Source organism: Microcaecilia unicolor, chromosome 7, assembly GCF_901765095.1.
Source record: "Microcaecilia unicolor chromosome 7, aMicUni1.1, whole genome shotgun sequence".
NCBI lineage: Eukaryota > Metazoa > Chordata > Amphibia > Gymnophiona > Siphonopidae > Microcaecilia > Microcaecilia unicolor.
The window spans coordinates 87,611,105-87,637,427 of record NC_044037.1 but is presented as its reverse complement, the minus strand read 5'-3'; the positions used below and the strand labels follow the sequence as shown (position 1 = coordinate 87,637,427).

Genomic DNA, 26,323 nt, shown 5'->3' with positions numbered 1-26,323 from the left:
CTGAATTTGGATAATTTGGTGGGACAGCCGATCTCTGAAAGCCTTCAGAGCGTTCCAGATCGCTTGTAACTCCAGAAGATTGATCTGCAGATCGCGTTCCTGGAGGGACCAGCTTCCTTGGGTGTGAAGCCCCTCGACATGAGCTCCCCACCCCAGGAGAGACGCATCCGTGGTCAGCACTTTTTGTGGCTGAGGAATTTGGAAAGGACGTCCCAGAGTCAAATTGGACCAAATCGTCCACCAATACAGGGATTTGAGAAAACTCGTGGACAGGTGGATCACGTCTTCTAGATCCCCAGCAGCCTGAAACCACTGGGAAGCTAGGGTCCATTGGGCAGATCTCATGTGAAGGCGGGCCATGGGAGTCACATGGACTGTGGAGGCCATGTGGCCCAGCAATCTCAACATCTGCCGAGCTGTGATCTGCTGTGACGCTCGCACCCGCGAGACGAGGGACAACAAGTTGTTGGCTCTCGCCTCTGGGAGATAGGCGCGAGCCGTCCGAGAATCCAGCAGAGCTCCTATGAATTCGAGTTTCTGCACTGGGAGAAGATGGGACTTTGGATAATTTATCACAAACCTCAGTAGCTCCAGGAGGCGAATAGTCATCTGCATGGACTGTAGAGCTCCTGTCTCGGATGTGTTCTTCACCAGCCAATCGTCGAGATAGGGGAACACGTGCACTCCCAGCCTGCGAAGCGCCGCTGCTACTACAGCCAGGCACTTCGTGAACACTCTGGGCGCAGAGGCGAGCCCAAAGGGTAGCACACAGTACTGGAAGTGCCGTGTGCCCAGCTGAAATCGCAGATACTGTCTGTGAGCTGGCAGTATCGGGATGTGCATATAGGCGTCCTTCAAGTCCAGAGAGCATAGCCAATCGTTTTCCTGAATCATGGGTAGAAGGGTGCCCAGGGAAAGCATCCTGAACTTTTCTTTGACCAGATATTTGTTCAGGGCCCTTAGGTCTAGGATGGGACGCATCCCCCCTGTTTTCTTTTCCACAAGGAAGTACCTGGAATAGAATCCCAGCCCTTCTTGCCCGGATGGCAAGGGCTCGACCGCATTGGCGCTGAGAAGGGCGGAGAGTTCCTCTGCAAGTACCTGCTTGTGCTGGAAGCTGTAGGATTGAGCTCCCGGTGGACAATTTGGAGGTTTTGAAGCCAAATTGAGGGTGTACCCGTGCCGGACTATTTGAAGAACCCACTGATCGAAGGTTATGAGAGGCCACCTTTGGTGAAAAGCTTTTAACCTCCCCCCGACTGGTAGGTCGCCCGGCACTGATACTTGGATGTCGGCTATGCTCTGCTGGAGCCAGTCAAAAGCTCGTCCCTTGCTTTTGCTGGGGAGCCGATGGGCCTTGCTGAGGCGCACGCTGCTGACGAGAGCGAGCGCGCTGGGGCTTAGCCTGGGCCGCAGGCTGTCGAGAAGGAGGATTGTACCTACGCTTGCCAGAAGAGTAGGGAACAGTCTTCCTTCCCCCGAAAAATCTTCTACCGGTAGAGGTAGATGCTGAAGGCTGCCGGCGGGAGAACTTGTCGAATGCGGTGTCCCGCTGGTGGAGCTGCTCTACCACCTGTTCGACTTTCTCTCCAAAAATATTATCTGCACGGCAAGGCGAGTCCGCAATCCGCTGCTGGATTCTATTCTCCAGATCGGAGGCACGCAGCCATGAGAGTCTGCGCATCACCACACCTTGAGCAGCGGCCCTGGACGCAACATCAAAGGTATCATACACCCCTCTGGCCAGGAATTTTCTGCACGCCTTCAGCTGCCTGACCACCTCCTGAAAAGGCTTGGCTTGCTCAGGGGGGAGCGCATCCACCAAGCCCGCCAACTGCTGCACATTGTTCCGCATGTGTATGCTCGTGTAGAGCTGGTAGGACTGAATTTTGGCCACGAGCATAGAAGAATGGTAGGCCTTCCTCCCAAAGGAGTCTAAGGTTCTAGAGTCCTTGCCCGGGGGCGCCGAAGCATGCTCCCTAGAACTCTTAGCCTTCTTTAGGGCCAAATCCACAACTCCAGAGTCATGAGGCAACTGCGTGCGCATCAGCTCTGGGTCCCCATGGATCCGGTACTGGGACTCGATCTTCTTGGGAATGTGGGGATTAGTTAGAGGCTTGGTCCAGTTCGCCAGCAATGTCTTTTTTAGGACATGGTGCATGGATACAGTGGACGCTTCCTTAGGTGGAGAAGGATAGTCCAGGAGCTCAAACATTTCAGCCCTGGGCTCGTCCTCCACAACCACCGGGAAGGGGATAGCCATAGACATCTCCCGGACAAAGGAAGCGAAAGACAGACTCTTGGGGGGAGAAAGCTGTCTCTCAGGAGAGGGAGTGGGATCGGAAGGAAGACCCTCAGACTCCTCGTCAGAGAAATATCTTCTTCCTCTTCCCACGAGGCCTCACCCTCGGTGTCAGACACAAGTTCACGGACCTGTGTCTGCAACCGTGCCCGACTCGACTCTGTGGAACCACGTCCACGATGGGGGCGTCGAGAGGTAGACTCCCTCGCCCGCATCGGCGAAGCTCCCTCCGCCGACTTAGTCGGGGAGCCCTCCTGGGAGGCGACGGCAGCCGGTACCACACGCGGCACCGACGCCGGAGACCTCACCCCGGGCGATGGACCAGCCGGCGCCACGCTCGACGGTACCGGTGGCGCAAGCACCGCCGGTACCGGAGGGGTAGGGCGCAACAGCTCTCCCAGAATCTCTGGGAGGACGGCCCGGAGACTCTCGTTCAGAGCGGCTGCAGAGAAAGGCATGGAGGTCGATGCAGGCGTCGACGTCAGAACCTGTTCCGGGCGTGGAGGCTGTTCCGGGCTGTCCAGAGTGGAGCGCATCGACACCTCCTGAACAGAGGGTGAGCGGTCCTCTCGGTGCCGATGCCTACTGGATGCCGACTCCCTCGGCGACCCAGAGCTCTCGGTGCCGACACGGGAAGGAGACCGATGACGGTGCTTCTTCGACTTCTTGGAACAAAGCATGTCACCGGAGCTTCCCGGCACCGATGAGGACGTAGAATCCAGCCGTCGCTTCCTCGGGGCCGAGGCCGAAGGAGGTCGGTCTCGGGGGGGCTGTACCGCAGGAGCCCTCAGGGTAGGGGGAGACCCACCCGAAGGCTCACCGCCACAAGCAGGGGAATGGACAGCCCTCACCTGCACTCCAGACGAAGCACCACCGTCCGACGACATCAGCAGACGAGGTCCCGGTACCACCGACGTCGACGCAGCTGTCCGATGTCTCAGCGCCGATGCAGAGGGCCGATGCCTCGATGCACTCGATGCACTGGCGGCCGAGGATGAAGGTCTGGACGCTGAAGACGTCGATGCACTCGATACCCCCGGTGCCGATGTCGACCAAGAGCCCGAGAACAGAACGTTCCACTGGGCCAATCTCGCTACCTGAGTTCGCTTTTGTAAAAGGGAACACAGACTACAGGCCTGCGGGCGGTGCCCAGCCCCCAAGCACTGAAGACACGACGCGTGCCTGTCAGTGAGCGAGATGACCCGGGCGCACTGGGTGCACTTCTTGAAGCCGCTGGGAGACTTCGATGTCATGGGCGGAAAAATCACGCTGGCGAGATCAAAAGTCGAAATGATGGAAAAGGCACCACAAAAACAAGGGGAAGAAAACTTTGACCCGAGGCCTAACAGCGGCCTACCCCGACGACGAAAGAAAACTTACCGGGGCGAAAAAGCTGGAAATATCGGGGGGAAAAAGACCGAAGAGTCCCTTTCCACACACAGAATGGTTTTTTTTTTTAACACGAAGAGAACGCGCGAGGTCGACTTTGCGGGGCACGACACGGCGAAAACACGACCGTACCGAGCGCGGACAAAAGAAGACTGACGAACACGAGCCGGTTCGGGCGAGAAGACGGCCGCGCATGCGCGGTGCGCATGAGCGCGCGAGGGCTAGCAAAGGCCTTTGCTAGTGAAGTTTCTGATTGGAGGGGCTGCCGTGGACGTCACCCATCAGTGAGAACAAGCAGCCTGCTTGTCCTCGGAGAAAAAAGGTTTTCCAAGCTGGATTCTGCTGGCTTTAAGCATCCTCTCTTGCATGTGCAGAGGCCATACTGTATGTCCCGGTGCTCTGGACCCAAGCACTGAACAAACCAGTTATAGAGGTCTGTGCCTGAATTGGTCCTATTCCATCAAGTACACTTCTTAAGGCCACTCGGCACCCTTGTTGACATGGAGGGAAAAATGGCTGATGCAAGGTCAAAAAGCTCAATGGTCCGGGGAGCTCAAGTAGTTCTGTACCCGAAAATGGTCGATGCTTCCCGGCCAAAAGAAGGGCTCAGAGGCCAAAAAAAGAAAAATAATTTGAAAAATTAATGAATTGAACAAAAATAATAAAGAAAAGAGAAAAATATGAGAAAAATATCCCAAAAAAGGGAAGGCACGAAATGGAAAATTTTGATGTGCTGAGATTAGAAACCCAACCTCTCTGCTCCACGGAAAATGCAAGACTACTGGTCTCGTGCATGAGCATCGGGTGGGAAGACATCAGAGCATGAGCGGTGGGGGCACTGCCTCAAAGTTTTCAAGTAACAGTGCACTACGGCAGTGTCTGCTCTGGGCTCCGTGGATGACATCACCCACATGTAAGAATATCATGCCTGCTCGTCCTCAGAGAAGGTGACCTCTTCAATTGTTTTTTTTTTCTTTTAACTCTTGATGGCTCTCTCTTATGTGTTCTTTTTCTCGAACTTTAGCACATCTAGCACTTCTATAGGGGATACTGTGTTCCCCTTCATGGGTTTTCCCTGGTCTTAGGTTGTTCCCTTCAGAAGACCCATGCACAAAAGTCTACAGTTCAAGCCCTGTTTTGGCTCACTCGTGATTTGCATATTCTTTTCATGAAAGAAACTGGTGCTATGCTGATTTCTTCTCTTTTTCTGAAATTTTAGTCCCATTCTAATCGGGACTGGTCTGATATGGACAAAAAGGAAGAAAAACAATGTCTTACCTGATAATTTTCTTTCCTTTAGTCCTATTAGACCAGTCCAGAAACCTTCCCCGACTGGTTTTCACTATGGACTATATTTCTTCTCAGATGTCACTGCTTCTTACTTTTCTATTTTCTTAACCTAAATGTCACTTTCTTAACCTAAATGTCACATGTCTCCCAACTGCATGTCAGTGGAGAGGTCTGGTATGGACAAATAGGAAAGAAAACAATGTCTTACCTGATAATTTTCTTTCCGTTAGTCCAATCAGACCAGTCCAAAAACCCTCCCTGACTGACTTTCATTATGTACTATATTTCTTCTCAGATGTCACTGCTTCTTACTTTTCCATTTTCTTAACCTAGATGTCACATGTCTCCCAACTCAGTGAAATACCTGCATGTCAGTGGAGTACAAACCTCACTAGTTGATAAAGCTAAGGCCTGGATGGCACATTTGATAACAAGTTTTCAATATTGACCTGTCATAAGCACTACTGCTTGACTATTTGAAGTACTGAACATTCTATGCTGCACGATACCCTTAAGGTGTGAATCACTTGGACCTAATTGTTTTTTCTCTGTCTCAATCTGCTGGTCAATGGATATAACCCATCCGTTCTGGACGGATTAAAGGAAAGAAAATTATCTGGTAAAACAGTTAAGAAATAGTTTTTCCTTCCTTACAATAGTTCACTTACCATCGTCTTAAAAAAAAAAAAACTTTTATGTAGTAGCTGCACAATTATGGAACTCTCTTCCAGTGTAACTTAGTATTGAATCACATTATATTCATTTTCATAAGTTATTAAAAACTTGGCTACCTGAAAAATATGTATTATCTTTTTAATGTTTTTCTGTTGATTTTAGTTAAAATATTTAATTTTGTTTCATTATCTGAGTTATACACTTTTCTGAGGTTGCAAGCCATCTTGAGCTCTTGGGTTTTGATAGTAAAATAAAAGCTATGTATTAGTATCAGTATTTGTACCTGTATTAGTACTGAACAAGACCCTGAGATATTCCAACTTCCAGAATAAGAAAACTGGATTGTATTGATCACCTCCTTAATGGATTCTTGCAAGAAGAAATCTGAGATGGGGTGGGAAAATCCTAATCTGTAACCTCTGATTATGTCTAGGATTCACTGGTCTGAAGTTATCTGGTTCTATTACTGGAGGAAACTAGAGAGACAACTTCCAATTACTACTCCCAAGGAACAGAAATGAACCCCATCATTGGCTAGAGAGGCATTGGTCCTTATAACTCCAACTTTTTATATCCTTGAGAGGAAGGACTCAACGTCTCTGAATTCTGACCTGCTAGAGGAGACCTTGAAAGAGGATTTAGGCTTATCTTCTGGTAGACTGTGAGGCCAACCTCACCGAGATCTTTTACAATCTTATCAAGCTCTTCTCCAAAAAGAAACTTCCCTTTAAAAAGAAGCTTAGCAAGAAGAGATTTAGATGCCACATCAGCAGACCAATCTATCAACCAGAGAACATGACGAGCTGTCACTGAAAGGACCATACTTCAAAAGCAAGAACCCCAATCAAATCATAAAGGGCAACTGCCATATAAGTTAAACCAGCCTCCTGCCTTAGCAATCGGTCCAGCTCAGAATTTTGCTGAATCCAACATAGACAGGCTTTTGCCACATAGGATCAACAAACAAATGTCTGAAGACCTAGGGCATCTATGTCAAATGTGTTGAAGTACTGATTCTATTTTACAATCTTGCAAATCCTTTAAGGCTATTCCTCCTTCAAAAGGAATAGTAGTCTTTCTGGAGACAAACGTATCTACAGCATCTTTTTTAGGTTCTTGAAATTTCTCTTTCTCAGCAGGAAGCAAGGGGTATAGCCAAGACACAGCTCTGCCTACTTTGAAACCAGCATCAGGAGAATCCCATTCAGCTGATATGATCTTTGAATAGCCTCAGGAACTGGAAAGGCTTTAAGCGGACCCTTCAGACTTCTCATAATGGAATCTCCTTGCTGACAACACGACTAAGGAAAGCCAATATACTGAGAGCTTTTAGAGATTTTGTGATTAAAAGAGGTAGCACATTTTTATAAAACAGGTGCAGAACCTTAGGATCATCTCCTTCTTCTGGCAGGATTTCTCCTTCCTCCAGAAGGACCTTAAGAAAGGAAGATCTGGAAGTCAAGGAAGGAGCCTAATCAGGAACCCTAGAATGCAAGAAATCTGCATCCATAGCCTCTGTTCCTGTATCTATAGCCTTTGTACTAACATAGCCTTTTTGGAAGATGCAGAGCCCTGGAAATGAGAGACAGACTGAGAAGATTCCTGAGTCTGTCTCCTATCTAATAAATATGCTTGATACAAACACAGAATACAATCTGGATAAAATACTGAAGAAACATTATGCAGAGAAGAAGCGTTGGCATCTGTTGACTGCTGCTCTGCAGGAGGCACAATTGCCACTAAAGTCACCAGAGTATCTGAAGAAGCAGAGATACGATCAGAGCAAGAACTCAAAATGGCTGCCTTTCCTGTAGTTTCTGAGGAGAAATTGCGCAACTCCACAATAGAAGAGGAAAGGTCACGAAGGAAATTCCTTGAAGTATCCTTTCCTCAATCATCCTCATTTGACTGTTTGGACAGTTGATGCGCAGCACAGAGTCCTGACGCAGAATGTCTCACACTACAGTGAGAACAGTGTTTTGCAGTTTCGGCAGGAGCTGCTATGAGGAAACTGGAGAAGCTTTCTTTTACATGAACAATGCTGCTTTTAGAAGAAGAGGGCTAAAAAATCAATTCCATACTCCACCTGCTGGTTGATGAACTCAACATCCACAAGTTCCTGGATGCTAAGGAAACAGCCTTTATAAAATAGGACAACATATGTGCCTACATGTCTTTTCTGCCCTTGTACCCCGTTATAAAATCAACCTCCATGAGTTTATACAGGGATAAATGCAGCACTATGTTTCCTGAGCACCTACCTTTTACGTGTATATGAGCTAGAACAATTTTATTAGGGCCTACATGAGCACATAAAATACTGTGCAGTTTTTGAAGGCTGAAGTTACCTATATAAAGACAATTTGACCAAGGTGGAAGATTATGCTCAGCATTACTCTGAAATATTCAAGTCCTTCTCACCTGAGTGAGGATTGAAACACTTATGTTCTGTTCACTGGCTTCATCAATTAATTTAATGAGTTTCTCATACGGTAGTGGCCTAAGAAGTGAAAAATAACACAAACATGAAAGTCACTGTTGCATGGATTGAGAAGCACTATATTTCACAAAAAGATATCGCTACTTCTGCTTTTTCCCATAAAATAAAATCAAAATAAAGTTTCACTACTATTATCTTTTCTTCTCACTGATCCAGTTGATTCCATGTAATCATTATTTGTCTCCCTCAGCTTCACTTTAAAACATTTCCTGTGTGACAGCTCATTGCTGAAATCATGCCTTTAGGTGAAGCCTTAGTTATGTGGTCCTATTAGGTCTCAACTCTGGTAATGTGAAATAAGACAATGACCGAAGGACTCACGCCAGGGGCGTAGCCAGACAACAGATTTTGGGTGGGCCTAGGCAAGAATTGGGTGGGCACCAAGTGTTCTCTCCCCCCCCCCCAAAAAAAAAAAAATGATTTCAGCTGGTGGGAAAACGCTTCTTTCCACCTTGGTAGCAGGCATGCACTGAAAACTGAGCATGCGCAGGTGCCGGTGTCATGCAGAGTAGCGTTTTTGTTACCATCAGGGGAAAATCTTCAGCTGGCGGAGCTTGGGATTTCCACCAGTTAGCACTAAACATGTGCTACTGTTGGGTGGGCCTGAGCCATAAATGGGTGGGCCCTGGCCCACCCAAGCCCACCTGTGGCTACGCCACTGACTCACGCAGATATGGTCTTCTCACGAGGCTCAGGAGGAAGTCCAACAGTTAGCTGCTTCTGGTGAGAGAGAAGGTCTGTACAAGCCTAAATGGAAAGAAAATTACAGATACTGCTTTGAATCTTAGATCTTCTGTAAAACAACTTACATAGGGCTTCTTTTACAAAGCCGCACTAGCGAGTCCCACGTGGCAAATGAGAGGAAGCCCATAGGAATTGAATGGGCTTCCTTTCATTTGCCGCACCAAGAATTAGCAGCACAGCTTTGTAAAAGAAGCCCATAATGTCTTCCTGCATCACACTTTTAAAATGTATACTTCCCTTCTCTTGCTCCCCTTTCACTAAGCTCAGAGAGGGCTACCACTATATCATTCTGGATCAATAATCGCTAGTAATGTTGCTATCACTGAGTCTGAGAACAGAAGAAGCTACAAGATGACTGAATAAAAAATTTAATCATTTCCAAAATGTTTTACCATTTCAGTCAGATATATATGTGGCCAGATGTACTAAGATATAGATCCTATTATTTTTACATTGCAATAACAATATTTGTATCCCGTATATACCTAAAAGGTTCAATATGGCTTACAGCAAAGAAAGTAGGAATATCTAGGAAATAACCTTAAGATAAAGCTATTAAAACTTATTCAATTTTGTCTATCATATTTTGATTATTCTAGTAAAAATCAAACAACAAATAGGACATGGAGATGTTACCTCATCCAAAGCTTCCACTTTCTTATTCAGAATCCCAGAAATGTAGCGGATCAAAGCCCATTGGCGAGTGGTCCCCACCTTGCTATACAACTCAGTCAGCAGCTCTTGGACTGTGACACCAGGATCTCCATAGATCTCAGTGTCCCAGTCTGCCCCCCTTTCATCAAAAGACAAAAACATATCAAATTATAACTATGCTACTACAGCAAAATATTAATAAGCCTAATAACCATACTACAGACAGACTTTTTTTTGTTTATCAACATGAATTACTGGGTTTACCAACATATAAAAGGTAGTAGGGAAAAGCAATTGGATTAAGAGTTAACTCTTAGTACATATTTATTCTCTTTCCTTTTCTAGAATGCCAACTTCTGGTTGAATGCCAATAATGAGTCCCATACACTACAGCATCATATTTCCCATTTGAGGCCAATGGAATGTATTGAGACCTCTGATTTCTCAGGAAGCAGAAGGATTCAAAGCAGAGCCTTTTCAGAGTCATTATGAAAACCCTTCCTTCCACAACCCTCCTTTCACCATTCATCTCCAGGCCAAGCAAAGTCTTAAGAGACCAATTTGAAAGAGCAAGGCAGAACACTCTCCCAAATTAACCCAGAGGTTGGGTAGCAGGTGTATCCTTGTGACTATATCAATCCTTTTCTATAGCATTTAATTAGCTCCTATGGGCAATGTGAGCAAGATGCACTATATTAGGAAAACAAATAAGAAAAACAAATGCAATGCCCTACTTCATAGTGTAGAGAATGTAGAGAATATCTGCCTGTTCTTGTAAATTACAGCTATCCCTCAAGTGATCCACCAGGGATTTGAAGTCTACTTTCCCAGAAGAATCCCTGGGGAGATGCATCTCAGCATGTATTGTTGGAATCTGTAAATGAAAAGGACACAAATATAAAACAATCAAATGAGCACTCCTTAGGACCCTGACAAATCTATCAGATTGGAAGTATGAACTGTAAGAACCAGATGTACTAAAAAGGTTGTTCCCATTTTCAATCTATGGAACAAATGCATACAGTACATCTCCAAGTACAGAACATTAGATTGAGAGGAAGACTTGTCTTTGACAAATAGCCTCATATTTTTTGGCATATTGCTTGAGGTGGCAAACAGAGTCATTTGATTCATCAGCATAACCAGTAATACATAATACTGTAATTAAAATATCACTGAACCATGGAGGAAATTACGTACAATAAAAAAAAAAAAAAAAGGAGAGCTACTGTTCCAGATTGTATCACTTGTTAGGAATCGGACACTTTGTTTTAACCAGGCTTGGAAAACAGAAAGCCTTTACATAATTACCGCCATAATGTTTATGCACAAAACTGCGGTTTCTACAAAGAGTGCTTTATGTAACCTACCACCATATACACATATAAAACTACTTGCAAGGAGCAATCCTATGCTTGCTTTTATTATCTATTTCTATTCTTCCTTTAACCAAGGCAGAATACGTCACATTCAAAATTCAGGCAAACATCAAATAAACAAAATCAAAATAAAACCAGGCTAATATCAATAAAATAAAGAAAATTCAATTATCAAAGCAACATACACAAATTGGCTGATGTCAAAAATACTCACTTCTTATGTGCACTTTCCTAAATCCCTTCTGTCCCAGCTATAAACAAGATCCCAAACACCATGATACAGATCAAATCTCACCAGATATGATACTTTGGTATGGACTAAACAGTAACACCAAAGGCTCCCATAAATGCCTTCAACTATTTTCTATGCAATTAACGTGGGTGGTTTCTGCATGCAGAGCTGGGTGGAGTTTCAGTTTTATTTAAGTTTACTTTTAAAAATGCAAAAGTATACAAATAAAACCAGCAAAAATCAAAATATACTCCACTGAACACTTGCCTCACTACTTAGAAGGTTCAAATCCAAAAAAAGAATTAAACTAATAGGAAGCAAAAAGCCTCAGGAGGTCTTTTACTAAGCTGCGGCAGTGTTTTTAGCTTGCGGTAAACACAGAAATGCCCATAGGAATATAATGGGTGTCTCGGCGTTTACCGCCAGCTGATTTCTACCATGGCTTAGTAAAAGACCCCCTCAGAGAGCAGCTTGGCTTCCTCTGTGCTTCTTAGCTTATAATCATTGCTTAAAAAAAACCTTCCTTCAAACTTTCATATAATGATTATTATGATTTCCAATTGTAATGCTTCAAACTTTATCAAAAAACGTTTCACTTGACATATTTATGTCTGCTCTAGAGCAGATTTACATACATGCATTATGATTTTTGGTGCATATTGCATATATATGCAGCAATTTTATAAGGGAAAATACACTTGCACTTTCCCTTTACAAAATTACTGCTTTTTCTATGTATAACTGTCAAAAATAAACGGCTTTTACTTTCTCCAATATTACTGTTCAAACTAACAAAAATATATATAGGAGAATGTATCTAGAAACACTTATTACTACTACTACTACTACTATTTAACATTTCTAAAGTGCTACCAGGGTAATGCAGCGCTGTACAATCTAACAAAGAAGGACAGTCCCTGATCAAAGGAGCTTACAATCTAAAGGACAAAAAAGTGCAGTCAATCAAATTGGGGGCAGTCTAGATTTCCTGGATAGAGGTACAATGGTTAGGTGCCGAAAGCGACATTGAAGAGGTGGGCTTTGAGCAAGGATTTGAAGATGGGCAGGGAGGGGGCTTGGCGTATGGGCTCAGGGAGTTTATTCCAAGCATAGGGTGAGGTGAGGCAGAAAGGGTGGAGCCTGGAGTTGGCGGTGGTGGAGAAGGGTACTGAGAGGAGGGATTTGTCCTGTGAGCGGAGATTACGGGTAGGAGCGTAAGGGGAGATGAGGGTAGAGAGGTAATGAGAGGCTGCAGATTGAGTGCATTTGTAGGTTAGTAGAAGAAGCTTGAACTGTATGCGGTACCTGATTGGAAGCCAGTGAAGTGACTTGAGGAGAGGGGTGATATGAGCATATCGGTCTAGGCGGAAGATAAGATGGGCAGCAGAGTTCTGAACGGATTGAAGGGGGGATAGATGGTTAAGTGGGAGGCCAGTAAGGAGTAGGTTGCAGTAGTCAAGGTGAGAGGTGATGAGAGAGTGGATGAGAGTTCAGGTGGTGTGCTCGGAGAGGAAGGGGCGAATTTTGCTGATGTTATAGAGAAAGAAGCGACAGGTCTTGGCTGTCTGCTGGATATGGGCAGAGAAGGAGAGGGAGGAGTCAAAGATGACTCCGAGGTTGCGGGCAGATGAGATGGGGAGGATCAGGGTGTTGTCGAGTGAAATAGAGAGTGGAGGGAGAGGAGAAGTGAGTTTGGGTGGAAAGACAATGAGCTCGGTCTTGGCCATGTTCAGTTTCAGGTGGCGGTTGGACATCCAGGCAGCAATGTCAGATAAGCAGGCCGATACTTTGGCCTGGGTTTCCGCAGTGATTTCTGGTGTGGAGAGGTAAAGCTGGGTGTCGTCAGCATAAAGATGGTATTGGAAACCATGAGATGAGATCAGCGAGCCCAGGGAAGAGGTGTAGATTGAAAAAAGAAGGGGTCCAAGGACAGATCCCTGAGGAACTCCAACAGAGAGCAGGATGGGGGTGGAGGAAAATCCATGAGAATGTACTCTGAAGGTACGGTGGGAGGGATAAGAGGAGAACCAGGAGAGGACAGAGCCCTGGAAACCAAATGAGGATAGTGCAGCAAGAAGTAAATTATGATTGACAGTGTCAAAAGCGGTGGATAGGTCGAGGAGGATGAGGATGGAGTAGTGACCTTTGGATTTGGCAAGGAACAAGTCATTACAGACTTTAGTGAGTGCCGTTTCTGTCGAGTGTAGTGGGCGAAAACAGGATTGAAGCGGATCAAGGATGGCATGAGAGGAGAGAAAATCAAGGCAGCGGCTGTGAACGTCGCATTCAAGTATCTTGGAGAGGAAGGATAGGAGGGAGATGGGGCGGTAGTTGGAAGGACAGGTAGGGTGTAGTGATGGTTTTTTGAGAAGTGGTGTGACTACAGCATGCTTGAAGGCGTCAGGGACTGTTGCAGTGGAGAGAGGGGTTGAGGATATGACAGATGGGGGGGGTGACAGAAGGAGAGATGGTGTTTAGTAAGTTGGTGGGGATGGGATCAGAGGAGCAGATGGTGCATTTCGAGGAGGAAAGAAGGTGGGCGGTTTCCTCCTCGGTGATATCAGAAAAAGAGGAGAAGGAGGCCTGGGTTGGTTGGTTGAGGGAGTGTGTTAAAGGGTGAAGAGGAGGAGGTGGCTTGGTAGTGAATTTGAGGTTGATCTTCTGCACTTTGTCACGGAAGTAGTCAGCTAGTGATTGAGGTGAGAGTGAGGGAGGCATGGGAGCAGAGGGCACTTTGAGGAGGGAGTTAAGGGTGGTGAAGAGACGACGAGGGTTGGAGCCGAGAGAATTAGTCAATTGGGTGTAACAGTCCTGTTTGGCAAGGAATAGGGAGGACTAGAAGGAGGATAGCATGAATTTGTAATGAATGAAGTCGGTATGGGTGCGAGATTTCCTCCAGAGGCATTCGGCAGATCGGGCGCAGGAGCGAAGGTATCGGATGCAAGGGGTCAGCCAGGGTTGGGGATTAGTACGCCTTGTGGGACAGGAGATGGATGTGCAAGTGTGTCCAGAGCAGTGGAGAGAGTGGCATTGTAAGCAGAGACAGCCTTGTTGACAGACTCGGAGGACATGATGGAAGGGAGGAGATTAGAGATACAAGAGGATAAGGTGGGAGGGTCGACAGCCTGGAGATTCCTGAAAGTAGTGGTTAGTGTTGGGCGGGACTGAGGGGGAGGGTGATGAAGTGTGAAGGTGATCAGGTGATGATCTGAGAGAGGAAGAGCAGAGGTGCATAAATTGGAGGGTAAGCAGGTAGAGGAGAGGACGAGGTCAAGACAATGGCCAGTTTGGTGAGTAGGGGTGGTGGAGCTCAGCTAGAGGTTGTACCCCAGGCACACCAGTTTGGAAAGTGGAGCACACCAGCTCGTTAAGCTAAGTGTCTTTGGAATATATCTATGTACAGGAGTGAACAGCATAGTATGACAAGTGAATTGCGAACAATTGTAACATAGGATGGAGGAGGTTTGAGTCAGTGATTAAAGTTTAGCGCACGAGCACAGATTCACCACGGGAGTGATGTGAGAAGGAGCCGTGCAAAGTGGTATGAGACTCTACCTCGTTTGCAATTTATAAGTGTTTCTAGATACATTCTCCTATATATATTTTTGTTAGTTTTCTATGGGGATCATTTTCAAAGCACTTAGACTTACAAAGTTCCATAGGTTACTATGGAACTTTGTAAGTCTAAGTGCTTTGAAAATACGCCTCTATGTATAACAGCAGCATTCATTTATGCAACTGGATATAAAATTGTCTCCTATATCACTTGGGCAGGATTGAGTATTAAACAATTCAAGACCTCCTTCTGGAAGCCGAAAAGAAGTAATACCACTCTAACAATTACATGGAAAAACAGATACTCCACATAGACACTTCTTGTGTTCTTACAAGTGAGACATTATATACTGTCTACTGAACTAAAAGACAAAACATGAGTTTTATGATTTGTCCTTGAAAAATATTTTAATGTACTAAAAAGGAAATAAGCCATTTTGATATAAGATGAAAGTGGAAAAACAAACAGGCTTCAGGATTAGATAATATAATTACATACTGGAATAACAAGCTGCATTCTAATTTAGTGGAATAATTTAGTGGAAGTTAATCAATATGATGTATAAAACAAATGCACAACATTTTGCATGACCCGTTCACTGATCAGTACAGATACCAATGTGTGTTTAAATGTGGGGAGAAACCTGGCACTTTGGTACATAATTTACATAATGCACTAAGTTGACGCAAGTTTAGCAACAAATCAGAGAACTCTTACATAGAAATAACACATCCCCTTTTTACTTGGGAGAAAAAATTGCACAAGATATGCTGAAGGAAGAAAAGGAGAAATTAGATCTTGCCTGCTGATGATCTTTCCCTTAGTCACACCCAATGAGTCAGAACTTGTGGGTCTTTGTCCATTATCAGAGGGTGGAGACAGAGAGTACAAAATTGTGTTGTGCCTTAATAGAAAATCCACAAGGATGGAAGAAGCCAACCACAATCTTCAAAGTGATCAAAAACACGTTTATTTGCTGACAGACTGAAGCCTTCTTCAGGGGTTCTTAAAACATAAAAAGAATAAAACTAATTAAAAACAATGTTTATATATATATATTTCTGTTTTAGCTCCTTAGTGTTGATGTTTTAATTTAGTATCTATATTTATGATCACTTTGCTAACTTTATAAGGTATGTTAGTTTTTGTATATATAAATTTATGTTTCATTTCTCATTTTAAATGCTGTATTTGTTTCTCTATTATCATATACATCACATTTTTATCCTCCGTTCCATTTCATATTTTAATGATTTTGTTATATTCATTGGTTTTAATTAGTTTTATTTTTTTTATATTTTAAGAACCCCTGAAGAAGGCTTGGGTGCCAAAAGACAGCCCATGTTGGGTTCAGTTTGTTAGCAAATAAACGTGTTTTTGATCACTTTGAAGATTGTGGTTGGCTTCTTCCACCCTTGTGGATTTCCTTCAACTGTTTGTGGAAGATTTTGTTTTCCTGTTTTGTGTGCCTTAATAGAACCCTGTGCAGCTGAGAATTCAGTATTAGATAACAGATCAGTAGAAAACAATTGCTGAACTAATGCTGACATCATATAAAAGCATTTGCTCTATAAGAGAAACAAGAAGTTAGCAAAAATAAAAACTCAGCTTTAATGATATGGAGAAACAAACAAGGGCGGGTAGCTGGACTCATCTAGTGCAAACAAAGGGAAAGATCCCTGAGAGCCTGACTGGCTGTCATGACAAAAGGAGGATTGCCTTGTTTAAAAACATGGCCACTGGACATAATTAGAACGACTGGGCCAATAGTGCTCAAGGATATCTACTATAATACTATGAGGCATATTTTCAAAGCACTTAGCCTTCCAAAATTCCATAGAAACCTATGAAACTTTGGAAGGCTAAGTGCTTTGAAAATATGCCACATAAATATGTGTCTAATTTTTTGTCTACTAACTGTGCCCCTCATGTTTGTTCTCAAAAAATCTATGAAGCCTAGCCTCTCTGAAGTTTGTAACAATCTTATCAAGCTCAACACCAAGAAGAAAGGTACTCTTAACAGAAGTTTACTTCAGACAAGACTTAAATGCTACCATTGTCAATCAATTTTTCAGCCAGAAAAACTGATAACACTGGTAAACGGCATTTTTGTTACAAAGAATGTGAATGGTGTTCTTAGCTAAGTCATGGGTGCTGAATTCAAAAATGAGATCAGTTTTTGCCTATTGGGCTCAGTTTTCTTGTGACACGCTACCCTTTTTATAAAAATCCTTGAAAACACTGCATTTTGGTACCCTGCTGTGCAGGGCCGCCGAGAGGGGGGGGGGGGCGGGGGACAAAATCCCCAGGGCCCGAGCCTTCAAGGGGTGCCCGGTGCCAGTCCCACCCGCCCTCTGACAGTCTGCCACCGGGCCGGCCCCCTGTATTTAAATCACCGCGCGGTGCGACTCTCCCTCTCACCTCCCTGTGAGGCGGAACTCCTCCCTTTGGGTCTCCTTCCCTCCCTGTATCCCACCCTCGGGGGAGCAGCAGCAGCAGCGGTGACCTCGGAGGGGGGAGGGGAGCAGCGACCTCGGGGGTGGGGCTGCGGCGGGGGCGAGGCGGCCTTATCCCGGGCCCGGCCAAGTTTCTCGGCAGCCCTGCTGCTGTGGATTAATTTAATTCAGCAGTTGTAATTGTTGGAAAAACAATTGAAATATACTAGGAATTACAATACAAAACCCTTAGTTTAGAAAGCCACCACCAGGAAATAAGGGAGGTTTGGCAACATTGCCCATGAGTCATGCTCAAACACGTTCTGTTGCGTCAGTTGCCACCTGTATCTCAGCATTGAGAGTTCAGTCAACAATTGCTGTTGGAAGTGACTGCTTGTAGTTCTACGTTTGTGAAGATTTGTGTTTTGTGTCATTTCAGAAGAAATGTCTCGTACCTGTGCAAATAGCCCAAATTCTTTTTGTTATATCTAGTACATAAGTACATAAGTAGTGCCATACTGGGAAAGACCAAAGGTCCATCTAGCCCAGCATCCTGTCACCGACAGTGGCCAATCCAGGTCAAGGGCACCTGGCACGCTCCCCAAACGTAAAAACATTCCAGACAAGTTATACCTAAAAATGCGGAATTTTTCCAAGTCCATTTAATAGCGGTCTATGGACTTGTCCTTTAGGAATCTATCTAACCCCTTTTTAAACTCCGTCAAGCTAACCGCCCGTACCACGTTCTCCGGCAACGAATTCCAGAGTCTAATTACACGTTGGGTGAAGAAAAATTTTCTCCGATTCGTTTTAAATTTACCACACTGTAGCTTCAACTCATGCCCTCTAGTCCTATTATTTTTGGATAGCGTGAACAGTCGCTTCACATCCACCCGATCCATTCCACTCATTATTTTATACACTTCTATCATATCTCCCCTCAGCCGTCTCTTCTCCAAGCTGAAAAGCCCTAGCCTTCTCAGCCTCTCTTCATAGGAAAGTCGTCCCATCCCCACTATCATTTTCGTCGCCCTTCGCTGTACCTTTTCCAATTCTACTATATCTTTTTTGAGATACGGAGACCAGTACTGAACACAATACTCCAGGTGCAGTCGCACCATGGAGCGATACAACGGCATTATAACATCCGCACACCTGGACTCCATACCCTTCCTAATAACACCCAACATTCTATTTGCTTTCCTAGCCGCAGCAGCACACTGAGCAGAAGGTTTCAGCGTATCATCGACGACGACACCCAGATCCCTTTCTTGATCCGTAACTCCTAACGCGGAACCTTGCAAGACGTAGCTATAATTCGGGTTCCTCTTACCCACATGCATCACTTTGCACTTGTCAACATTGAACTTCATCTGCCACTTGCACGCCCATTCTCCCAGTCTCGCAAGATCCTCCTGTAATCGTTCACATTCCTCCTGCGACTTGACGACCCTGAATAATTTTGTGTCATCGGCGAATTTAATTACCTCACTAGTTATTCCCATCTCTAGGTCATTTATAAATACATTAAAAAGCAACGGACCCAGCACAGACCCCTGCGGGACCCCACTAACTACCCTCCTCCACTGAGAATACTGGCCACGCAATCCTACTCTCTGCTTCCTATCTTTCAACCAGTTCTTAATCCATAATAATACCCTACCTCCGATTCCATGACTCTGCAATTTCTTCAGGAGTCTTTCGTGCGGCACTTTGTCAAACGCCTTCTGAAAATCCAGATATACAATATCAACCGGCTCCCCATTGTCCACATGTTTGCTTACCCCCTCAAAAAAATGCATTAGATTGGTGAGGCAAGACTTCCCTTCACTAAATCCGTGCTGACTTTGTCTCATCAGTCCATGTTTTTGTATATGCTCTGCAATTTTATTCTTAATAATAGCCTCCACCATCTTGCCCGGCACCGACGTCAGACTCACCGGTCTATAATTTCCCGGATCTCCTCTGGAACCCTTCTTAAAAATCGGAGTAACATTGGCTACCCTCCAGTCTTCCGGTACTACACTCGATTTTAGGGACAGATTGCATATTTCTAACAGTAGCTCCGCAAGTTCATTTTTTAGTTCTATTAATACTCTGGGATGAATACCATCAGGTCCCGGTGATTTACTACTCTTCAGCTTGCTGAACTGACCCATTACATCCTCCAAGGTTACAGAGAATTTGTTTAGTTTCTCCGACTCCCCCGCTTCAAATATTCTTTCCGGCACCGGTGTCCCCCCCAAATCCTCCTCGGTGAAGACCGAAGCAAAGAATTCATTTAATTTCTCCGCTACGGCTTTGTCCTCCTTGATCGCCCCTTTAACACCATTTTCGTCCAGCGGCCCAACCGACTGTTTGGCCGGTTTCCTGCTTTTAATGTATCTAAAAAAATTTTTACTATGTATTTTTGCTTCCAACGCTAATTTCTTCTCAAAGTCCTTTTTTGCCCTCCTTATCTCCGCTTTGCATTTGGCTTGGCATTCCTTATGATCTATCCTGTTACTTTCAGTTGGTTCTCTTCTCCACTTTCTGAAGGATTGTTTTTTGGCTCTAATGATTTCCTTTATCTTACTGTTTAGCCACGCCGGCTGACGTTTAGTCTTTTTTCCCTTTTTTCTAATACGTGGAATATATTTGTCCTGAACCTCCAGGATGGTGTTTTTAAACAGCATCCACGCCTGATGCAAGTTTTTTACTCTGCGAGCTGCTCCTTTCAGTCTTTTTTTCACCATTTTTCTCATTTTGTCGTAATCACCTTTTCTATAGTTAAACGCTAGCGTACTTGATTTCTGTGGAGAGTTTACTCTGAAATCGCAAAAACGAACACTTAATCCTCTTGTAAAAAAGTGCTATGAACTATATTTCGGGTGTAAGGTTGGTGAACAGGACCGCAAATGGGCTCCCCACATTTGCTGTTTGATGTGTGTTACACTCCTGACAGGCTGGTTAAAAGGAAGACGTCGCATGCCCTTTGCTGTTCCCATGATTTGGAGGGAACCAAAGGATCACACAACAGACTGTTATTTCTGTCTGACAAAAATAGCAGGAATCACCTCGAAAACAAGGAAAACTGTGCAATATCCTAACTTACCATCTGCTATAAGACCTGTATGTCACAGTGAAGAATTGCCAGTACCAGTGCCTCCTGAGAATTTGATAGTGAGTGAAGATGAATACAGTGACGAACATGCAGAAGACAGAGAAGGGGATATGCATACCGACCCATCATTTCAGGACCTCTGTGAATCAAATGTACCCCACTTTTTGACACAAGGGGATCTCAACGATCTTGTTCGTGATTTAAATTTGTCAAAGCAACAGGCTGAGCTTTTAGGTTCGAGATTAAAAGGATGGAATCTTCTTTTTTGCGATACGAAAGTGAGTGTTTTTCGTGACCGACATGCTATTTTTTCTGAATATTTCTCCAAGGAAGGTGACATGGTCTTTTGTAATGATCTTTTACTGGTCTTTTACTCTTATGTTGCTTATATCTTTGATTTTTTTGTGAACTGACACAGTTTTTTTTAGAACTCTTGTAGCAGAAGCATGTCATTTTGCCAGTTACATATAATAGCTACATACGCCGACACAAGCATTTACAAAAACCATTATCACATGAAAACTGAGGCTGATACAGAAATTCTGAAATGAGATCTGGATTCAGGGAAGAATTATCTTCCAGAAAATGTATGTTTTGTTCTTGTTACAGAAAAAAAGTTTTTTTTTGTAGACCAGTGTAATTAGTTACAGAGAGGACTATACCTCCAGCAAGGACTCTTATGAGATCATAAAGGCCATGGGCCAATAAGCAAGACCTTTTTCCAAACAGGACAGCTGACCCGAGACAAATCTGGATCCTCACCTTGGCCTGAATCCTGGGTCCTCTGAATTCAATGAAGATAAGACTTTTGCCACATATGAGCAAGAACTGTTTGAAGCCCTAGGGCATTCACTTCAAAGGAATGTTTAAATGAGGCCTCCACTTTAAGCTCCTTCAAACTAATACATCGTGGAGGAGTAGCCTAGTGGTTAGTGCAGCGGACTTCAATCCTGGAGAACTGAGTTTGATTCCCACTGCAGCTCCTTGTGACTCTGGGCAAGTCACAACCCTCTACTGCCCCAGGTACAAATAAGTACCTGTATATTCTATGTAAACCGCTTTTGAATGTACCACAGAAAAACGGTATATCAAGTCCCATTTCCCTTCCCTTCCGCAACTACTGTAGTCTTCTTAATGAATGAAGTGAATAAAGATTCTACCTTCAGCTGCAGAAGTTTCTTTTTCTCAGCCAGAAGCAGAGAATACAATTTAGACATAGCCCTGCCCACTTTAAGACCTGAATCAGGAGAATTAAGAGTGGGAGTTCGTCTTTCTTAAGATACCGAAAGACCTCAGGATCAATGTAAGGACTCTGTTCCAAAACTTCAAGCTGTTCCAAACCAGATCCTTTTGGAGGCACTGTGTCAGAGAGACCTTGGAGAGGCAGGTATGTGGTCTGAAGCTGATTTCTCTTCAGCAAATAAGCTTGGAGTGACAAAATAAAATCTGGAGAGAAATTACAACAAACGCCCTCCACAGAAGGCAATCCCAAAGAGTCAGCATGTTGAAAAGAAGGCAGCTCAAACATCAGAGGTTTTACATGCACCTAAAATTGCTGCTGAGCCTGTAGTTTCTATGGGAGAACCACAAAGCATTTCAGCAAGCTGTGAGGCGCAGATAGAAGCAGAACTTGAATATAATGACAGCCGACTCTACAGACTGTGAGGAACCACGGGCCAGGTTACAGAGACATTCAGCACACACAGAGTCTTTCTGATCTTCTGCTTACTCAACCTGAGCATAGTGCAAGCTCATTTTTTAATAAAGGAACACAGCTAAAACACAGCAGTTTGCAACTAGGAGGTGTCCACTCCAGCCAAACCTACCTTCTTGAGAAAGAAAGGAGTTACTGGAATAGTATTGCTCTTGGCCTCTGAATTCAGACCAATAATGACAAGCACCAGAAGGAAACACCTGAGGTGAGGAAGGATTTCCCATAAGTACTTCCAGCCAGCCTCTAAATTTGGTCCTTAAAATTCCAGGACTTCTTCAAAAGATAGTTAACTCTTGCAGAAGATATACTACACAAATTGTTTGAGATTATCATATTTATCACTTTGCATAGATGCTCCCGAGAGGCATGGCCGAAACATTGAGACCCTGCCTTGAACTAATCCTGAACATGCAGTATAGAGGATCTAAGCAAAAGAGCTCCTAGCATCACTTACCTCCATCATGCAAGACTCGTCAGCAGTTAACCTGTCCAGGTGCTGAGGTCCTGCGAAGGTAGGTAAAAGTCCACTCTCCTCTGCATAATGTTATCTGCAGGAAGGTCAGCATGACCCCATCTAGGGCATGTTGGACCCAACACAGGAGGACTCGACCTAGAGCAGAGGTTTTCAATCCAGTCCTCAGGGCACACTCAGCCAGTCAGGATATCCCATGAAAACCCCGACTGGCAGTGTGTCCTGAGGACTGAGTTGAAAACTTCTGATCTAGAGCCACTGCATATAGCTGCCTGAAACGAGAGAGACTAAAGAAAAAAGAAAGGTTGTTTAAACAAAGATTCAAATGTCTCTACCATGGAGGTCCCTGAATGCTGTGCTTCCCTTTAATTATGGTTTTATATAAGGACCCACCTAGTTGTCCAAACACCTTAATATCTTCACCAGAAAGAGAATATAATATCCTTGGCGACTTTAAAGCTAGAATCAAGTATCACAGCCTGGAGCTTAAAACCTTAAGTGAGGTACTCCTCTGTTCAACTGACACCCAGTTCTCCAAATGGATCAGGAACTGCACAGACCAACTGTCACTATCCGCTGCAGACAGAGAAATATTCACAGCACGCAGAAATCCTATCCACCAGGGTAAATACAGCTCTTACCAATACTTCAAAGACAGCCTCAATTCTTTCTGTCACTGCTCTTCTGTCAGCAAGTGCTATCTTTAATAAAGAAGGCAGAAGAAGAAATGGAGAGCCTTGGGGGAGGGACTCAGCACCACCAGGTATACCCTCGAAGGACCAATTATACTGTAATATCAGAATCTCTTCTCCACAGAAATTTGCCCATCCTAACCCCATAACTTCTGATAAACCAGTCATCAACCAGTTTAGAAGTTAAATGTACAGACTAAACCAGGAACTGCACAGCGACCATCTACCATCTGCTGGAGATAGAAGAATACTGAACTGTCTCAGCTGCACAAGGTTCTATTATCTTTCACACCTCAAATATCCCAAGTTCTGAAATCAGGTTTTTTTCTTTCTTTGTCAACTCAGAGCAGTTCGTAATATTCTGGATTCAGTTTCATTCTCATCTCTGTGTTACACTTACATAAATTCCGCTATGATTATTGTAACTCTATTTATGCAGGTATTACTAGGGCCAATATTAAATATCTTCAAATCCTCCAGAACACCACAGCATTTATTATATGCAATTCAAAACGACATGATCATATCTCTTCATTGTTGCAACACCTGAACTGCTTCCAATTGAATATCGGATTAAATTCAAGATTCTTGTAAAGGACATATAAAGTTTTGCATACAGCTACTCCCTCCTATTTAGCAACTCAGGTTGTTCCCTATACATCATCCTGTACACTTTGTTCTTTAACATTTTTCTTCTTTGTTCCTGTCCTCTGGAACTCTCTTCCTCAAAATTTTAGATTGGAGGATTCATATAAATTTTTCTGAGCATTCTTAAAAACCTATCTTTTTAATTTGGCCTTTGGATAATGAATTGGTGCTTTTATTTGGCCTCAGAGTGTCTTTTGCTTTTCTGACTGATCTCTGCAACGGGAGAAAATAGCTGATGAAAATAGAAATAGCTGATGATTGAACGCTGATGACAGCATAGTTGTATTCGATGTTGTTATTAGTAATGTTTGTGATTGACTAAATCGGAGAATGTTTGTGTTGACTGTTTGGTCTTGAGCATCTGAGCTTTACTATCAATTATGGAGTTCCTCGCATCTTTATGTTTGTTGTTTTTAATTGTTTTAATTTCATTGCAAACCGTTTTGCTTTGACCACAAGAGAAACTGTATATCAAATGTAATCAATATTAAGGCACAGCACAATTTAGTACTCTCTATCTTCACCTGCTGGTAGATGGGCTCAACCCCATAAGTTCTGGATTCATCTGGTGTGCATGACAAGACAGACACGATTGGAAAGCAGTTTTAATACACTGGACTAGCATGCATGCATTAGATTTGACACTGTAACTATTCTTCAAGTTGCTAATGTTTTAAATGTAATTTCTGGATATCTGGGTCTCCAAACCCCAGAGGGTATAGTCCTTTATCTTAGTATGGGAAAAGTTTATTTACTGGCTGTCAAAAGATCCGAGAAAATCTGTACAAAACATTGGAGAATGGAAATATAAATGGATTACATGGTCCATCAATTCATAGGATGTAAGATTGTATATACAATTGGGAGTCACTGTATGCATTAGGTTGAAAGGGACTGTTTGTGATGCATTTATTTTTGCTGAATTCACTATATTGCAGATAAAAATACAATTAAAAATAAAGAAACATCCTAACATAACTATTTTTCTACTCATGAAATGAGCATGACCAGAAAAATAAAATCTTTTCTATGAAGGAACATAAAACTGAAATACAGTTGCTATTTCAACAGTGGCAATACTGTTTCTGTGAAGAAAGGCCTATGTTAATATTCACAATGACTTTGCCCTTGCCTCTTAGCTTTTTAAATCCTCTTCAAAGAGGTAGAAAATGTCTAACCATCAATGATAGTATAAGGATACCTATGCCATTTATAAGCTATCTGTAGCTTGATTCCTTATTGGGGAGTACCATTCATTATGTGAAACGCCAAAGGCAAGATTCAGGGCAAAAAAGTAAAAACTGTTGTTTTTTTACCTTGATATCTGGGTGTAAGTGTTGCTCTGCAGAGTCCAATAAATGAAGTGATGGCTGGGAAGCCTGAAATAGTTTTGTAGGAAGATAAAGTTGCACATCTGCAAGAAACCCAGAAATTTATATAATAGGGGGTAGGGTTTGGGTTTTTTTTTTTAACATTTAAAGCCTGCAATGGTCTTTGCAGGATTTTCAAAGTATACATGTACTTTCATTTTGAAAGTTACCCCAGAAAAAGTACCCACACACATTTACACCAGTTAATAAATCATGTTGCATACTAGGAAGACAGTAAGACAAAGCAAAACTCTGCAAATGTGAAATGGAGTTGATGGAACAAATTTTTATTCAAAGACTGAAGAGGGGAATACCTAATACTGTAGCTGTATTAGTCCTAAATTGCAAGTTATGATTGCCCTTATCGATCAGCACAATTATTCTAAGATTATGGTGTATTTGAGCTTTCACAAAAACAAAGAATTAAAGGGCTGTTTGGGACCATAAGGTATGCCTAGTCTGTCAACTTGCCTGTTGCAATACAGTTGAATTGTAGCTTTAATTGTTCATTATTCATCACTACAGACCCTCTGTGCTTATGTCACGCCTTTTCAAATTCCGTTACTACTTTGGCTTCTACAGATTCCAGTGGGAGGTCATTTTATGCATTCATCACCGCTTTCATGAAGACAGGTTTTCTAATGTTGTTCCTGAATCTACATTATTATTTGTTGCATTTGTAGCCCACATTTTCCCACCAATTTGCAGGCTCAATGTGGCTTATATTATGCTGTAATGGCGATCGCCATTTCCGGATAGAGAAATACAAGTGGTATTGCATTAAGGTGCATAAATGGTAAAGTAGAATACAAAGTGGTATTACATTCTATGAACCTCATCTCATGACCTGTTGTTTTAAATATTCTTTTCTATTGATAGCTCAAAAGTCTCTTCCTTCAAATTTGACAGTGGGTCAAGAAGGCACCAATACAGCCTCTAAAACTCACAAGCAATACCATCTTTAAATAATTTTTATCATAGACATAGGTTGGGGATGGGAGCATGGAGAGGAAGTGCCTCCATAAATGACCAGGTACTGCACTGAATTAGCCCTCCTCTCCCACTGTCAGTAGTATGACCTCCCTATCCCTTGCCCCAACTAACTAAACAGGCAATCTGCACTTATGATTCTTATGTTGGTTTAGAAAGTAAAGAGTTGATTGCACTG

General features: G+C 43.5%; 1 protein-coding gene across 1 annotated transcript in view; it reads right to left on the bottom strand.

Moving 5' to 3' along the window:
- Positions 1 to 26,323, bottom strand: part of PHKA1 (phosphorylase kinase regulatory subunit alpha 1) — a 434,625-nt gene that overhangs the window by 152,628 nt on the left and 255,674 nt on the right. Inside the window, 5 exon segments of the mRNA XM_030210224.1 lie at positions 8,078 to 8,156; positions 8,824 to 8,903; positions 9,537 to 9,693; positions 10,289 to 10,428; positions 25,102 to 25,199. Of these exon segments, the coding sequence (XP_030066084.1) occupies positions 8,078 to 8,156; positions 8,824 to 8,903; positions 9,537 to 9,693; positions 10,289 to 10,428; positions 25,102 to 25,199 (554 nt within the window).